At 40.4% G+C, this 18,454-nt stretch overlaps 1 protein-coding gene across 1 annotated transcript in view; it reads right to left on the bottom strand.

The window, feature by feature from the left end:
• Window positions 1-269: 269 nt before the first annotated feature.
• The window catches only part of SDK2 (sidekick cell adhesion molecule 2), a 95,331-nt gene continuing 77,146 nt past the window's right edge, over window positions 270-18,454 (bottom strand). The window contains exons 35-42 of the mRNA XM_029283163.1: window positions 15,280-15,417; window positions 14,306-14,467; window positions 12,055-12,180; window positions 9,201-9,365; window positions 8,919-9,059; window positions 7,037-7,175; window positions 6,772-6,898; window positions 270-999 (exon numbers count right to left, since the gene is read on the bottom strand). Coding sequence (XP_029138996.1) covers window positions 646-999; window positions 6,772-6,898; window positions 7,037-7,175; window positions 8,919-9,059; window positions 9,201-9,365; window positions 12,055-12,180; window positions 14,306-14,467; window positions 15,280-15,417 — 1,352 coding nt within the window. The 3' untranslated portion in view covers window positions 270-645. The remainder of the gene's footprint in view (window positions 1,000-6,771; window positions 6,899-7,036; window positions 7,176-8,918; window positions 9,060-9,200; window positions 9,366-12,054; window positions 12,181-14,305; window positions 14,468-15,279; window positions 15,418-18,454) is intronic.

Consider the following 18,454-nt stretch of genomic DNA (forward strand, 5'->3'; position numbering starts at 1 on the left):
GTCTCGGGAGTCTCCATTTCTTACTGGCCAGTTGCTAGCCATCAGGAGCATGTTCATACTGACAAGTCCTTTGAGCCTCGCCCTTGCATCCAGCATATAGACCACTGACTGTAGCAATTCAACTGGCTCCTATTTACAGCTCGCAGAGCCCTAACCCGTTCCCCTCCGAGGAAAGCTTTGGTTGGAGAACAAAACAAACAAACAAATCAAACCCCGATAAACTATTCTGAGAAACATCAACTTACTTTTTTTTTTTTTCCCCTCTTTCTAGAAAACTGAACTGCAGGGAGGTGTGACTATAATACCAAATGTCCTCTTAGCTTCGAGGCTCCCAGTTTTACCCTGTTGCCTTCCAGCCTTCTTTCAACCATAGGCCTGAAAACAAGCTTATCTCCTATTTTGCTCCAGATGTTCATCTGCAGACAGATGAATCCCTTTGAAGAGCAACTGTGCAATATTAGAAGCAGGAGCCGTCAGTGAATCCCATCTCGGTTATGCCTGATTGTCTCCAACATCATCTCATTACTTCTGAAAAGTAACACTCCTGGACCCAAAAGTCACGGTTGTTATTATTAAATCCATCCTTTTGTTGTTGTTACCCCTTTCTTCTTCTTCTTCTTCTTCATCTTCTTTCTTTTAGACAGATCAAACAAAGGAAGAAAACCCAGCAATAGGGGCTCTGGATCCCGGGGCAAGGCTACTGGGTGGTCGGTAAAGAGTGCTCTGCTGACTAGGTGGATTGACTGGGGTTTGTGGGGTTGGAGTCCTACTGGGTTTGGGTCGGAAGAGGCTGCCTTGTTGGGTACTGGTGCTGTTGGACATAGGGCAAGGGTCAGGCTCCCCAGAGTCACTTTCTGTATAACTGTAGGCCTGAGCCCGGGAGATGCCCTTCTGCTGGCGCCTCCATGAGTTGTAATAAGTTGGGTCGCTGATGTAATGGTTGACAAAAGAATGGGCTTTCTGATGGTTCTGATCCACTTCGTACTCACTGTCACTTCCCTGTAGAGGGAGATGGAAAAACATTAGTTATAAGATGGAAAAGCTGAACAGCTTCTAGGTAGCCACCATGAAGGAAAATTAAATTACTGAGTCAAGGCCTGGCTCTGCCCTCCAGGCAGAACAAATTCACACTTGGTATGATGTCAAATGACTGCACAACAGGATAAAGGAGGTAGGCAGTACAAAACTCTTTCTCACACATCAAGCGGTCTGTGAACTCAGAAAAATTATGCGTAACTTCTCTAGGTATTTAAAAAAAAGCAAGCTGGGAAGTTAGAAGTAACCACACAGAGAACATTTCCACAGTATTTTTTTTCTAGACAAAAATGTACTGCACACTACACTATACTACACTACACTACATCACTGTAACTTTGTTTTGCCTTTTATATTTTTCTATTACCTTGTCCATTCTTTGATTATTAGCCATCTTGGAAATATTTTATATCAAATACATGCTATTACATTTATTTTTAAAAGTATATTTATACTTATAATAATAATAATAATAATAGTAAAGTTGGAAGGGACCTTGGAGGTCATCTACTCCAACCCCCTGTTCAGGCAGGAAACCCTATACCATTTAGGACAAATGGCTGTCCAGTCTCTTCTTAAAAACTTCCAGTGTTGGAGCATTCACCGCTTCTGGAGGCAGGTTGTTCCACTGGTTAATTGTTCTAACAGTCAGGAAGTTTCTCCTTAGTTCTAGGTTGCTTCTTTCCTTGATTAGTTTCCATCCGTTGCTTCTTGTCCTGCCTTCAGGTGCCTTGGAAAATAGCTTGACTGCCTCTTCTTTGTGGCAGCCCCTGAGATATTGGAACACTGCTATCATGTCCCCCCTCGTCCTTCTCTTCATTAAACTAGACATACCCAATTCCAGCAGCCGTTCCTTATATGCTTTAGCCTCCAGTCTCCTAATCATCTTTGTTGCTCTTCTCTGTACTCTTTCTACTCTTATAGATGGATTGTTGGTTAGTTTGGAAGGAACAGTTTATTTTTCATTGTTAAAATGGAAATCCTTCCTTCTTTCAGGAGCTTACATAGTACTCCAATTTTCTTTTAAAGAACCACAACCCTGTGAGGCAGGTTAGACTGAGAATGACTGTCCCAAAGACACCTAGTAAGTTTCCATAACTGAACAGAATCTGGATCTCCCTGCTCCTAATCCAATCCCATTGCCCCACAGTGGCTTTTAACACTGAACATTTCAGAAAACTGTGGAATCATTTGACTATTAAAATGGTAATTTGGAAGGCTGTGCTCTAGTAGTGTGCTGCATCTGCCCCAAAAAAAGCCAACGCAGTCCTAGGCTGCATTAACAGAGGGATAGAATCAAGATCATGTGAAGTGTTAATACCACTTTACAATGCCTTGGTAAGACCACACTTGGAATACTGCATCCAGTTTTGGTCACCACGATGTAAAAAAGATGTTGAGACTCTAGAAAGAGTACAGAATAGAGCAACAAAGATGATTAGGGGGCTAAAACATATAAGGAACGGTTGCTGGAATTGGGAATGTCTAGTCTAATGAAGAGAAGGACGAGGGGGGACATGATAGCAGTGTTCCAATATCTCAGGGGTTGCCACAAAGAAGAGGGAGTCAAGCTATTCTCCAAAGCGCCTGAAGGCAGGACAAGAAGCAACGGGTGGAAACTAATCAAGGAGAGAAGCAACCTAGAACTAAGGAGAAATTTCCTGACAGAACTTTCTAGTATTAAAAGTCATCTGCTGGTAACTGAATATTTATTCTCTGAGAACATCTGTATTTTAAAGAATGTTATTGAGGGAAGAAAAAAAAAAGAATTGGGCAGGGCAGGGCAAACTTGGCTCATTTCCCTCCTTTCAACTCTGCCTCTGTTCTCGTTAATTGAATTCAGCTTCTCCGTTTGCAGAAGCACAATAGAGATCTTTCATGAGAATCCCTGCCCAGCTAGGGTACAGATCAAATCGCAGGTTTCAGCTTGTTTAGCGCTCCAAGAGTTTCTCAATGGTGGTATTCATCTGCACTAATTTCATTGGGGAGAAGGAAGTGGGAGACGAGGGCCTTGACATTCAGGTGATTGAGAAAAGTGAAAGCAAGGTGATCAGCAAGGAGAGAAAGAAAGGCACTATGTGCTCCCCATGTCTAAAACAGAGAGATGGGAAGGTACCTGAAGCTAAGCAGCAATGGCTGGGATGATGAAGTAATATAAAAGGAACTTCCAGATCATTCTGTAAATGAGCCTTTGATTATAACTGGCATTTTTGCATCATAAATCAATCATTAAGCCACTTTAGTGTGGAATCTTAATGCTGCTGCCCTATCATGTGCGTGTACTTTTTATACAGTCTTGTATTAGAAAAAGAAGGTAGTTATGACATTTCACAGAAAATGTACAGTGTCCAGCCATGTTGCTTCATATGTTGATGGCCAGTTACGCATTATTAAAATAAGTGCATATAATAATTTTAAATACAGATGCAGCATTAGAACAGCTATCATTTAAAAAGTGGTGCACTGTATTCCTTTATAATAGAAAAGGCGGGGGTCAGATGACTTGTGTACCTGATTAATCTGTTAACTGTGCTTATAGTTCTTGGATATATGACTCTTCTTTAGGGGACTGTCTGCTTCAAAAACAGGACTGTCTGGCCACACTTAATTTTAGAGGACTTGTCATGAAAATCTGCAGCCGTCAATTTCAGGAGTTTTATGTGATTCTCTCTCCACTCCTTTGAAAGCAATGACACATGCTTCACTCCACATTTACTACACCAGGGGTCCCCAACCCCTGGTCCATGGACCAGTACCGGGCCGCGGCATGCCAGCAACTGGTTTGCACAAACAAGCAAAGCCCCATCTGTGGGGTGCAGGCAGCACACAAAACCACGCACTCTCCGGTCTGCGGAAAATCCTTTCTCCACAGAACCGGTCCCTGGTGCCCAAAAGGTTGGGGATCTCTGTACTACACTACATTTTATAGATTATTTTGGGGCAGTATCAGATAGTTCTTAACTTATGACTGATTGCTTAGTGACGGTTTGAAGTTACAATAGATCCCCCTGAGGGTATTTAATAACCTGGATTCAAAGTTATGGGGTCTTGTGACTGCACTTTGAGTGTTTGGTAACTGGACACGTTTGCAGTATCCATGCGGTCACATGACCACATTTTTATGGTGGTTTTCCCAATAAAGGCAATTTATTTTCAGGTTTCTGGCAAAATCAGCCTCTATGGGTTCGCTTAATGACCATGGCATTCTCTTAAAGACCACAGCATTTGCCTAATGACTGCCACAATGAAGGTTTTAAAATTGGGCTGGTCACATGACCAACCTGGATTTATGTCTATCATAATTTATGACCGTAATGGGCAGGCTCCATTATGGTTATAATCCTAGGACTACTTATATAGTGTGTGTACAGCAAGGATCATGCTAAATCAGTACAGCGGTCCTTTCTGCAACATAAGTTGACCCAGCACTTTGAAATGGTGTTCTCAGGTTCTTCCCCAGGTGTTCTCTGACCTCATGGGGAGTCTGCTCAAGCCAAACCCAGGTTTATCTTAAGAACAGAAATAGAACTGTGCACAGTGCAGTCATCTGGCTTTGAAAGCTGATTGGGAGCACACAGGACACCAATAGTAGCAAGTTCTTAAAGAAGCTGCATCTTCTCCTGGACTCACATGCCACTCCCAAAGATTAGGAATTAATTTAAGAAGGGGCTGACAGGTGCAACAGACATGACTTCAAATCACCTTTTTCTCTTCAAGTCTCCTTCACCATATCCCCTAAAAGAAAATGCTACAGAGTTTAATAAGATTTTAATTTAAGTAAGCTTATTTCAGAGTGCAGCCTTGTCCTATGGACTTGGTTAAGTCTGACATTCATTTCTGTCTTCGGAAGATAAGTGTTTCTGTGTAGACAGTAATTATCTAAACTTAATTCACTAATATAAAAGTTTGCCAGCATGGGCAGTGGAATCTTTGTCTCTGTACAGGATTAAAGGATTACTTTCCATGTAGAAAGTCCTTGATTTTTAACCAGTAATTCTGGCATCTTGCTGGAAGGGCAATCTATTGGCATGGGCTAGTTCCCCCCCCCCAACAAAGCTACAATTCAGACACTAATGACATATTTTGTTAATCTGTGTAAACTGGGGACCTGATGTGTTCACAAAGGTCTGCTGAATATTCCAGAGCTGAGCTGATAGCTGCAAGGATATCTGCTTGCGCTACTCAGGAAGAAGATGTGTGGAGAGATTTGCACCTAGATGTACTTGTGGCATGGGTACTTGGCTGTCACAGCAGTTCTTCTCTCTGCTAATTGCCCTTGGGCGTGGTGAGGGCCAGTTGAGGGCCAGGCCATTTGGCAAAGATTCTGTTCTTACACAAAAAAAGACAAAGGAACCGTTTTTTGCTACAGCCTGGCAGGGTTGCCAACTCCTGTTAGCCTCCGAACTGCTAGGCCTGTCGCCCTTGGCAACAGTGCAAGGAAAAGAAAGGCCTGGCTGTAAGACGGCCTGTGTCCTAATCCTGAGTTTCTGAGACAGATGTCCCTGTACTCCTTCCTTAGTGGTACTCTGCTGCCTCTGCTGATCAGCATCCCTTTCCCCAGAAGAATGTGTAGGAACATACATTAGCAATTCAAGGAACATTTCAATCCTAGGATAAGTTATTTCTATGTTTGGGCTTTTTTTAAACACTACATGCTTGCTACAATGACATCTGCATGCTTACTTTTTTAAACATCACTCTGGGCTCTTAGGAGGAAAGGCAATACACATGATTAAAATATTATAAAATTCATACTCAGGACTGAAACAGGCAGGTTGGTGACCGATGACCCCTTCACCCAGGGCTAAGGATATGGGTGACTTCTTTCTCTGATTAGCCTCCTATATATAGAATGGAACTTGTGATTTTTAGAGGGATTATTTAACAAGAACACTCTCAACTATAGCCTTGAAAAGAGAATCAAGAGGGCATATGTACCTGTGGTAGAGGGCACTTGGATATGAGCACTTTTTTAAAAAAACACCATTTGTTTCAAAGCGTTCCATTCCAAAAAACGAATGTCTAAATATAATGTCTGGCTTGTTTTGGGCTTTGTCAATCTATTAAACAGCCCCTTCCGACTCCCAGCTTTTTGGCATATGCTGTGGTAAAAGCCATAGCAAATAAACAGACATCTGTTTACATTTTAGCATAACAACCCTCAGAGTAAATCTGTATTAGGGCTGTGAAATCTTAAGATAAGGAAATCTAATATTTAAGCAGGGCTTCGGATGGAGAGAGAGAGGGAAGGCTGAATAGAATCTAGTCTCAAAACTATACTGGCTGAGTTACTAGCCTTTGGGGAAACCGATCACAGAACAATAAGAACAATCGTCAGAGTTCACTTTGTGGAAAAGCTGGTGGAAATCACTTTTTGTAGTGGGTAATTATCAGGTTTTTCTATCTGAACAATCCAATCTATTGAAAACTATTTTCTGGTCATGGATGACCAGGCTTCTTCTAGCAATAAACCTAGTAGAATCCTTCAGTTGGGGCAAGCTCAAGGAAGTCACTGAAATGAAACACTTGTTGCATACAATGTGATCCCCTGATATATCATTTTGTCAGAATTCGGCAGGGGGTGGTGGCAAAAGTTTGTTTTGGGGGTGCCTTGAGATCCCATTCTGGAGTGGATGTACTCCGTCCTCTTTCCAATGGGCTTTGTGACATCCCCAAGACCCTTTGTAGTATTGCAGCTGAAAACCTCTCCACTTCTAGCCCTCTAGCATGGCTTACTTGTGAATCGGAGATTTCTGAAGGCTTCTCGGTAAGGCTGCTGCTCTCAGCTGGAATGAGGTCATTGTACTTGGTGACATCTTCATCTGAATAGTGCAGCGAACCTGGGCTGGGCCGTGGTGGGGACCTTGGGAGAGACACAGAAGCTCTTGAGATGTCATTCAGAAGGAAGCCTGTTTTGAATGGGAGAGCAAGGGGCCTCTCCCAGATTTGTTTACCCCCACCCCCACATCTTTCTTCTAAGGAGTCTGGAAGTCACTGGTACCTTGTATATATTCCATTCTTCCTGCAGAAGGAATTTTTTACTGACATGCGTCGATTATTCAGTTCTAGAGCAGGGAAGCTGCTCTCATCCAGACTGACCATTTCACCATGGCTAAGTGCATTAGACTTGGAGTTGCTCCCTAAAACAGAGAGGGGGGGGGGAGAGGGAAACAAGAACAAAAGCTGTTAGTATTTTGGAACATTTTTTTTAAAGCATAGAGACTTCTGCCAAGCTTCTTTCTCTCCCAAAGAACAAATTTCAGACGTTTCTTCTAAACTTTCTGATTTTTTAATTGTGAGTCATCAGTGAAAAACAAGATCTAGGTCCCCTCTATAAGCTGCCATTTGATGCTTTATGCTGAGCGAGTGAGATAATTGTCCCTGTAAACACAATGTAAGGCACCATTTCCTGACTTTAATCTCTTACATTGTTCATACATGCTTTGCATCCAGAACAACATTTTGTACTGTAATTTTAATGTAATTCTCATACTATTTCTTATCATCTACCTCTTCTTGATCCTACACAGGAATAATACAGGAATTAGGGTAAATAGGAATTTACTAAATGAAATTAAGGATTTACTTTAAGTACTGCAAAATATATATTTTTTAAGGAAATCAGCATTAACTTCCTAATTAAGCACAAATCAATGTAAGGCACCATTTCCTGACTTTAATCTCTTACATTTGGGGAAGGATCACTTCCCAGCAATAAAAGCTTTACGTGGCTATTCTAAGAGACAGTTCATGGTAACTTCTACTCCTGCTGTCCCAGAGAACGATGACCAAAACTATGGAGCACCAGCCAAAGTAGATGAGGTTCTGTGATACAAGATGGAATTCATGTAAGGCAGCAGAGGAATAGTTTCTCTTTAAGAAAGTTTGTGCAAAGAGACAGGGGAAAAACTGACATATGCGTGCAAACTGCATTGGCTATGTTAGGAGCTGCTTGAGGATTTCTTCGGCTAAGTTGCAAAGCATGTGGGTCACCCACACCAAACTTTTTATATGTGACTTATCTTTACAACAGAAAGTTAATTCTCACCACTGAAGTGGTTCAGGAATTTAGCAAAATGGGAATGGGTAACACTGTCACAAAATCAATGGCTTTGATTAGGATTGTTAACTCCCTGTTAGGGATAGGAGAACAAAGAGAATGCCTGTCTGGTCACTGAGCTTATTTTGCGTAGCATTTTGCTGAAAGAGACACTAAAATCTTGAATCTTACATTTGAAGGCAACCCAGAAACTGCAACTGATGCAAAATGCAATGGTTTGGTATATGATGGATATTACTTATCCCAAGCAGATTATACAGCTGCTTTGGGTTCTACATTGGTTACCAGATGGTTTCAGATCAAAGTGCTGGCTTTGACGTATAAAACGCCATATGGCTTGGTACCTAGGTACCTGCTGGACTACTTTCTCTCATCCAAATTGTCCTGGCCGGTATGTATTTCCCAGGAGAAACTTTTGGTCAGACCACTCTTTGTGAAATAAGGGGAATGGAGACCAGAAGGCCCCACTTCTCAACTGCTGCTTCAGCCTTATGAAATTCCATCCCCTTAGACTTAAGATTTGCCCCACCCCTTCTCATGCTTTATAAGCTACCGAAGATGACAGTTTTCCAAAGAAAATTTGGTGGAATAATGTGTTATCACCACCTTGTAATTTTGATTGATTATTGGTTATCTTTATATTTATTCTGGATTTTTTTAACTGGCTTGGATGTTTTTGCTAGTTGCTTGCAAGCTGCTGTGAGTTTGTACCAATTTGGTGGCACACAAGCAGGATGGATGGATGGATATTTGATGTGTAGTGCCCTCAATGGAAAACACCTGCTTATGGCAAATGAAGGCTTGAGATGATGCTGGTACTTACCTGAATCAGATTTCTTGGCGTACTTCTTACTCTGCCCACGAATTATAAGGACAAAGACGAGGAGGAGAATGAAGATGAGTCCCACCAAAGCAATGACCACCAAAAACCACCATTCTTCATAGAAGGGATTGGCTTTTTGAGCTGCAAAACAGGAAGAGGAATCAAGTAATCTCTTTCCTATGAGGCTGCCTATGCCCCATGCACACCGCTTCCTATAGCTTTTACTTAAAGATTAGTTCAAAGCATGCCGACATGACCGAAACCAGATTCTATCCTTAATACCTGACACTGAAGGGGATGGACTGCTAGGTGTCCCATAGCCATAGTCATTGACAGCAATGACTCGAAAATCATAGCTGACCCCCTGCTTCAGAATATCCATGCTGAAAGTGTAAGAAGTCACTTCTTTGGGAATATCCTTTATGAGAATGTCCCACAGCCCCTCATCTGGAAGAGAAAGGAAATCAATCAGTGAAGTTCCAATAGGAAATGCAAAAACACAGGAATACACAAATATACATCAAACATAGGAGAATGGTGTCCTGTATGCTGGAAAATGAGTTTAGAGTCCCAATTCTAAAAATGACAGAAACATGCAAGCAATTTGTTTACACAATTAATTGCGGCATTTGTATGATTTGTACAGCAGGAATCTTTATTTTTTAAAAAAAATACTTAATATTTTTCATACAATTTATCCAAAATATCTTTGCATGCAGAATGCCAATTCCAAAGACCAGTGAGCAGAGTCCCACAATGGTTGTGAAAATGTCATAGTATAGCTGGTTCATAGTTATCAAGGAAGATTTACTTTTAATTAGTTGCAGTTGCAGCCAGTTCAGAATATAGATCATGTTTTCTCTCCTCAAACTGTGTAATTCACAGAAGATGCGCAAGGATGACCTAGATGGAAGTTTTACCTTGTAAACTCACTGGAACATTTTAGAATGTCTGCTGCTTAGTTTATGTATCAAAAAGAAGTCACAAAGAGGATGTATCAATGATTTTTTTTTAGCACAGGCCTGTATATTTGACCTATATGGCAGTAGAAAACATGTTTATATGATTTATGAGTTATCTGCATTGTCGGCTGTCTGCTGAAGTATAATGGCACTTACATTATGCATTCTATATTGAAGGACTGCCTTATAGCTCTAGTAGCTGGACTGATTGTTGCAGATGATTAAGACGGACCAACATTAAAATTTAATTTCTGGGACTTCTATTTACCGATGGAATAAATGCCATGGAGATGAAAAAGGAGAAGGAAGTTCTGCTCCAATCTTTAGAAATCCAGACACTTTCTCTCAGATTAACCTCTTTTACTTGTAGTGATCCTTGGTCTTTTCCAGGGTCTTTTTACTGTTCTGCTTTTAGAGGTAGTCCTTGACTTATGACCACAATTGAGCCCAAAATTTCCATTGCTAAGTGAAACAGATGCTAAGTGAGTTTTTGCCCCATTTTATGACCTTTCTTGCCACGGTTGTTAAGTGAATCACTGCAATTGTTAAGTTAGTAACACGGTTGTTAAGTGAATCTGGATTCTCTCATTGAGTTTGCTTGTCAGAAGGTTGCACAAGGTGATCGCAGGACCCCGGGACACTGCAACTGTCATAAATATGAGTCAGTTGCCAATCAGCTGAACTTTAATTTGATTTCTCTGGGGAGGGTGAAAGAATCCATAATTACTTATGGGGGGGGGGAAAAAGAACTGTAATGAAGGATTTGTATAAAAAGAGGAAGTACAAGGTAGATAGGCTGGGAAAGAGATTCAGGACAAATGAATGTGAGAATGGAATCAGAAAGGAAAATTTTGAAGCTGGAAATCCAAAGACAGGTATATACAGGGTGCAAAGATCAGAAGACCAATTATGACTCATTTCATGTATGATGCTTCCAATTCTAATGATGACCTGTTTCATCCAGGATGCTAAAATGATGTGTTGTTTTTTTTAAAAAAAAAATCTATAATAATATCTATCTGCTAATATGGATGCATTTTTGTTCAGTTTTGATCCTTTTGGCTGAGTGCTGTATTAGCAACATTCATATGTGCATATAAATAGTCCAATACAGGCAGTGGTGGGATTCAAATATGTGAACAACCGGGTTCTCTGTGTGGATGCCGCTTCCGGAAGTCCATTCTGGGCGTGGGCAACAAAAAATTAGCTACCGGTTCTGCCGAAGTGGTGCAAACCAGCTGAATCCCACCACTGAATACAGGTACTGTTAACTTTCTGTGTCAGGATAAGTACCGTCTGTCTTTCACACATTCTTTGATAAGCATTCTAGACTTAATGATAATTAATAGCCTCCATGCTCTGACATCTGCTCATTTTGAGGTCTGTGAAAGACAGTTATTCACAGCAGCTTCATTAAAAAGGAAGGCCAAGTCTATTTCAAAGCAGTTGGGTGATTTATGTCCTTGTATGTACCCAGCTCCTGGCCTCTGGGTTCATCAATCATCCCTTTTAGCTGAGCATTTCATTTCCCGGAATTATCCTCTTATAAGAGGAAGAAAAGAGCAAGCTGAGTATACTCAGAGTCACTGTATCCTTTTGGAGAGGAAGACTCCTCAAAAGTAAATTCATTCGGTGAGATTTTTGGCTGGAAAGAGGCAAATGCATCAATGGGGAAAAGTGGCTTTAATTTATCATTCCAATTATGGGTAGATTTTAAATATACCAGTTTTATGTGTTCAGAGGGAAGTTTCCAGGTCTGGATATTCAATTTCAAGTTACTCAAGCAGCTCACAACTGTTATGACATCAAGAACCAGAAGAGGTAATTTCCAAAATGTGTGTAGCTAGAATAACCATGCTATGAAAGAACTAACAATGTGCTCTAATGAATATTAAAATCTTATATGAATATATGATGTTACCCGTGAAAGAAACTGACCTTTGCTTAATTTACCATTTGTGCCTAGTTTCTCATCTCTTCTTTTACTGGATTACTCAGATCCAGAAGTAGCAGAAGAACACACCCAAATAAATTACTTATTTAGAGGTCTTCTGGAAGAAATGGGCTCAAGCTAAGAAAATTCAGTTGATTTTCTGGCTGTTCAAATAATGAAAAGAGCCCAGACAAATGGGTGAAACAATCAAAGGAAGGTGAATTGAATCCAGTATCGGTACCTGAAGGACGTGCTTCAATGACGTATCTGGTGATGGGCCCTTTCCCTGGATCACCACTCGACCAGTGGATTGTGATGGCTGAACCGTATCTGGAGATGAAGGGTTCACCGGGAGGACCTGGAGCACCTGCATTTAAAAAAAAAACAACAGTTATATCAGTGGAGAAATTGTGCTACGAGACTGCACAAAGACTTCAGATGAGCCCTATAAAAATCATGCCTTACAGCAGGGGTCTCCAAACTTGTCAACTTTAAGACTTGTGAACTTCAACTCCCAGAATTCCTCATGCTGGCTGAAGAATTCTGGGAGGTGAAATCCACAAGTCATAAAGTTGCCAAGTTTAGAGACCTCTGTCTTAGAGGATGGTAGAGAATGCTCCTTTAGTATTGAAACAGTATTCTTGTGGAGCTGATGGTGGATCTTGCATTTCCTTCTCCACATTGTCTATCTCCAGCGGCCTTAATTATATCATCTTCTAAGCAGACATCAACTTGGACAACTCGTTTCTAATCCAAGTCTCTTCTGGGCTTTAACTAGGGTCAAATGGGCCAAAATAAGAGTGTAAGAAATGGTTTGGGGGAGAATCAGGCAAGGGTTTTTTCCCCCCTTCAAGTGCTACATTTCTTTTTTCAAAAGCTTTTTAAACATTTTTCCCCAGGCTGAGAAGGAATATGAAAAGGTGACTTCAGTGGACTACTGAGCTGAATTTTACAACCTGTTTTTTAAGAATTTTTGGATGTTGCCTAATTCATTACACAAAGTAACGTATTATTTAGTCACAAACAGTCCAATTTCAGCCATGGAGTTTCACTGGGTGGCTGAAGGCTATCAAGCTTTCTCAGCCCAACCTACTCATATGTGCATGTGGGCAGAGGAAGGGGCATGGGAGGAGGAAGTGAATATTTCATTTGAGCTCTTGAATGAAAGGCAAGATATAAAACTAGAATATATATAATATATATAATATTTTAGCACTAAATAATAAATGAAAGACCAAAAAATGTTACCAAAGCTGTATTTTGAAGCCGAATTTTGATTACAATTCTGGTGGGCTGCAAATACCACAAAAATGGTATTTTACAGAGTAAGCTATTTTATAATCATTTCTTGTTATCCACATACCAGCTATATTTAAAAGCAATTTCTGAAGCATTAAAAACTTAGATTGAGCCAATTCAGGAATTTATAGACATTTTTGTTTAACGTGGATGTTAGCCATCCGGTTAATTAAACAATATACCTGCTATTTATAGGCATTTATCAGCTAGAAAAACATTCCATGTGCAAAACTGAAGTGGCTGCCAGAGAGAAAGTTTTCCAAATACTGGGTAATCCAAATTTACTGAGCTTAAAATAGCTTGTTTACAATGCTGGATTTAACACTTGAACATATGAAGGAACAATTGAATAAGCACAATTGTGATTCCTTTTACAAAGAGTCCTCTTATATCACACATACATTAAGGGCTCTAACATTAGAAATCAATAGTTTCAGAAATATCATGTGATTTCTCTTTAAAAACCCATATGGGCCACATAAGAGACTGGACAGCCACTTGTCTGAAATGATATAGGATCTCCTGCTTGAGCAGGGGGCTGGACTAGAAGATCTCCAAGGTCCCTTCCAGCTCTATTCTTATTCTGAGCTGATGGCAACTTCTTCAGTGATCCTTGCTAGGCCAAGGAATAGAGAGAACATTAGAAAATTGGGGCCAGGGGACAATGATGCTATGCCTAATTAGCTATTATATTTATTTGTGCAGTTACCTCCGCTTTCTATGTTATTATGACTGTACAAAACCATTCAGCAAAGAACGACTGTTTTTCAGGCAAACTCTTAAGTTTTGACTGATTGAGGGGTACATGAGGCATGATTCACGCAAGACATATTGAGAAGAATATTCCTGTTTTGAAGAATTCTAGGAACTATATATCCAAAGCAGCCACCTATAAACAGGGCATTTTGCACATTTTATTCCATTCTGCTTAAACATGAGGAAAGAAGAAATATGATTTTTGTCATAGTAATCAACAGGCTTGGAAGACAAGGAGAAACTGAATCCAGTACTATTACATTAGACAGATTAGGCAGACTCCTATAAAAACCGGAGTCATAGAGGAAGTATTTCTGGGCATGGTGGTGGTTTATTACTGGGCATGGTCCTAGTTTAAATTCTAGTTGTTAAGATCTGTAAGATTAGGTGAAGAATGATGGAGAAAGGTATCTCTTCTCTCAGTTTCCTCGATGTACCTTCCCCTGGCCCTGTGGTGATGTTGGCTTCTACTTCCGGCCCATAAATGAAGGTCTTGGCTCGAATTCGGAATCGGTAGGTGACACCTTCGGACAGGTCCTTGATTTTCAACCACAAAGGACTGTTTCCCTTCACATCCACAGTTACAATTTTGCTGACCCCTGGAAGGCAGAAAGGTGCATATTATGAGATGGCTCCAGGAGATTGAGTAGAGTAGGGAATAAAGCATGGTCTGGGAACAATCAACAAAAGCACCCTGGTCTGGCCCAGGGGATAAGGCAGCCAGGAAAAGCGATGGCTGATTTCAGTACCATTGTCCATGATAATCTACTGGGCCATTTGACAGGATTGGGCCTTGGGAGGATGGTTTTACAGTGGTTCTAATCAGTGGTGGGATTCAAATATGTGAACAACCGGTTCTCTGTGTGGATGCTTCCGGAAGTCCATTCTGGGCCTGGGCAACAAAAAATTAGCTACCGGTTCTGCTGAAGTGGTGCAAACCAGCGGAATCCCACCACTGTTCTAATCCTTCCTGTGAGAACACAGGGAGAAAGCGGTGTTGGAAACTACAATTTGACATCTATGTTGTTGAATTATGTTGATTCACAGAGCTTGACCTTGCTTTTTATGTTACATGGACTGCAGATAAAACAAACAAACAAAGTCACCCAGGTTCAGGTTGTCTGAAGAATGCCTTTATTTTTTCTGACTAAGTTATGGCTATTAGGACTCCTTGCCTTTATTGCTGGGTGTTTATTGATGGATTATACAGCTGAGATGTAGAAATACAATTTTAAGTTCAAAAGGTCCTGGTTACGGACAGCCTAACTTTTTAAATCTGTAGTCCTATAGTCATAAATTAGAATGTTCTCCTAAGACAGCAAGGTGTGTTCCCTTGCCATTAATTGTTGTGCTTGATTTAGTATGTCACATACACCCAGACATGCATATCCGCTCCCTGTAACTTCCTTACCATCCACAGGCATGCAGGGTTCATAGATAAGCCGGTAGCCTTCCAGGATTCCATTTGGGAAGACCGGGGGCTCCCAAGACACATTCACAGAAGTTGTGGTAAGTTCACTGAATTTGACAGAGCCTGGGGAACTGGGGGCTTGGAGGATAGAAATAATATAATTAGAAGGAAGAGTAGTGCTATATTACATGATCTAAAACAGGCATGTCCAACCTTGGTAATCTTAAGACTTCAACTCCCATGTTGGCTGGGGAATTCTGGGAGTTGAAGTCCACAAATCTGACAAGTCGCCAAAGTTGGACGCCCCTGATCTAAATTGAAGTTATCATGGGTATCGACCAAGAGTCTGAAAAATGAATGATAACTCATTAAAGAAAATGCAGTTTCTCTTTGAACATAGCTAGTGTATAGCCTTTTCTGAACAGCCAGTGACCAGGAAGTAACCAGGAAGTCAATGTGGAAGCCAACTTGAACTGTGGAAGCCAACTTGAACTGTGAAAACCACCCAGAGTTGCTGGAAGGTAGGCAGCATCTACCTTTAATACATTATTTAATTATTAAAACAGAGGAGATTGTAGGTTGAGAAGTCAGTGAAGAAGAGACATTGAATTGCATGACTGTAATTCCGTTACAGTTATGCATCAGAATTTACCAAAGAGCATAGGACTCTCTTAGTCCTTGCCTCAAATCCCACATTTTGACAACAGTCTTCCAAGAGGCTCCCTACATGTGCTTCTCTTTCCGTGTGTAGCTTCCCTTCTCAGTGTGGCCATTTTCAGCACAAAAACTTTATGCGTCCTGTTGCTTCCTTTGGCTGAATTGCTTGGAGGGGACAGAAAAACGTGGGGGAGACAGAAATTGGGCTGGAGAGAACTCAATTGCTCTCTGCATTTATGCTAGGCTGACTCAAGGTGCTGTGGAGCTTCAGGGCAAGGATTTTTTTTTTGCAGAAGGAAGGAAGGAAGAAGTCAAACTCAAATCCAGAAAAGAAACTAATCTTCTATGTCTATTTTACAAGAATTGCCTAAAATGACTTCTCAGCTGCGTTAAGCCTTTTAATCTGCTGGGACTGAATAATTCCCTCTTGCTGGTTTTGAAAGAAAAGGATGACAATAAGGCGGTATTGTATGCCTCTTCTTTGGTAATAAATTTACACAGGTGGAGATTGTTTTTCCTTCCTTAACACCGGGCTCTTGGTTTCCTTGACAACCAAGACATTTTATATGTCTGGGTTATCTGGGGAAACATTTAGCTGCTTTGGCAGCCTTGTGACACTGGTGAGAAAGAATGAATGAAATCAACAACAACAAAAACTCTACTTAGAAAGTAGGTCATGAGTCAGATCCCCAGAAATGTTTAAAAAAGAAGAAAAGAAAATGTAAAACTGACAATCATGACTGGGATGTGTTTGGAGTGTATTGTGTTAAACCAGGGGTCTTCAAACTTGGCCCTTTTATGACTTGTGGACTTCAACTCCCAGAATTCCTCAGCCAAGCACGCTGGCTGAGGAATTCTGGGAGTTGAAGTCCACAAGTCATAAAAGGGCCAAGTTTGAAGACCCCTGTGTTAAACTATCAACTATCCCTTCCAACTTACTCACTCCTATGAAAAAGGGAACCATTACATACCAGGAAGTTTGGCTTTATCAACACACACAAAGCTGTGAACATTTTTCATTTTCTATTTTCCTTTTCTTACAAGTACAGTAATCATAATCAACCGGTTAGGATTGTTCTGAAGAATAAAGGCTGTGTCATAAAGCAGTTCCCACAGTTGTTTAAACATCAGCAATGAAACAACTATATTAAATAGCTCAACTGGCTTAAGTACCGTACATATGAAGAATTCCCACAATGGCAATCAAATCTTCTCTTCCTGGTATCTAGCACCTGCAACAACATTCATCCAAATCCTTATCCCTGCACTATTTTTGTAAAGAAACTTAAATCGCACTCACAGAGTAGCAATTTTTTGCTCATAGAAAAATACCCAGATAGTGGGCTCTTTGTTTTCCACAAAGGCCAAGCAAACAGCTCACTTAGCAGGTCATCACTTTTTTTCCCCCCTGTGCGCAGAAATTAAAATTAGCTTGACTTACTAGCTCTGATCCGTGAAACAGATCCGAATGCCAACCAATGCTTGAAAGGAGATTAAAAAGAAAGGGACTGGAATGGTTTAATTTGAAATTAGGACAGATTTAGTTAGGCTCATTGAAAAGAAGCAAGATGATTTTTGGTTCTCTCAAAACATATGGCAGAGAGAGAGAAATCCTGCCTATTCTGAACAGAAAGCTGATGGATCACAAAGCATTTTCTCTCTCTCTTTTCCCCACTGTGACCTCTGTCTTGCAACACATTATTGCCTATCATGTTTTTCTAACAGAAATACCAAGATGAATGAAAAGAAACATATACATAGATTTCCTACCAAGGATATCAAAAACAAAATTAACATTCCTTCGTCATTTGTCCATTTTCAAGAAAAAATAATGTCTGAAGTAAGACATTATACAGCATACATATGCCCAATAAAACCAGATTGGTTATCTGAATTAGCTTGGAAAGCAAGTTTATTTTAAAAAAGTCCATTCTTCCTGATTAACTTCACCTTCCTTGATGGTTTGGATTAGCATGTTTTTTTTGTAGCTAAAGGAGCAAAATTTCTTCCCTGGCAGCATTATAATTTTAGGTAACAAAAGTTGCAATATTTCCTTTTGCAAATGAACATCTGGCACAAAAACTGTGAGAATTATTTTTCATATCAATAAAATAGTTACCTAACAATAGAAAATGGGAATCCCAGAACACTTGTTCTTCTCATGCATATAGGACAAGGAATCATAGCCAGGGTGGAATATGATAAAACAGATTGGCTCCAGACTAGCAAAGAAGTGAAATAAAGCTGTATGCTCCATCGTTATTCAACATATAGCCATAGTTGCTGACAGGCAGGTGGTGTGAAAAATTTAATAAATAAATATTAAGAGAGGATGGATTGGAAGAACATGAATGTGATTTTAAAACAGGGGGAAGAAATATACCCTGTCCTATGCTGATATGCTATTCTGATAGCTGAAAATGCAGATGAACTGGAAGCGCCGGTAATGAAAATCGAGGAGCAATGAAAAATGGAACTATGATTAAATTATAAAGAAGAATAAACAATAACAAGTCCA

This window comes from Protobothrops mucrosquamatus, unplaced genomic scaffold (assembly GCF_001527695.2).
Source record: "Protobothrops mucrosquamatus isolate PMUCROS unplaced genomic scaffold, P.Mucros_1.0 scaffold30, whole genome shotgun sequence".
NCBI classification, from domain to species: Eukaryota; Metazoa; Chordata; class Lepidosauria; order Squamata; family Viperidae; genus Protobothrops; species Protobothrops mucrosquamatus.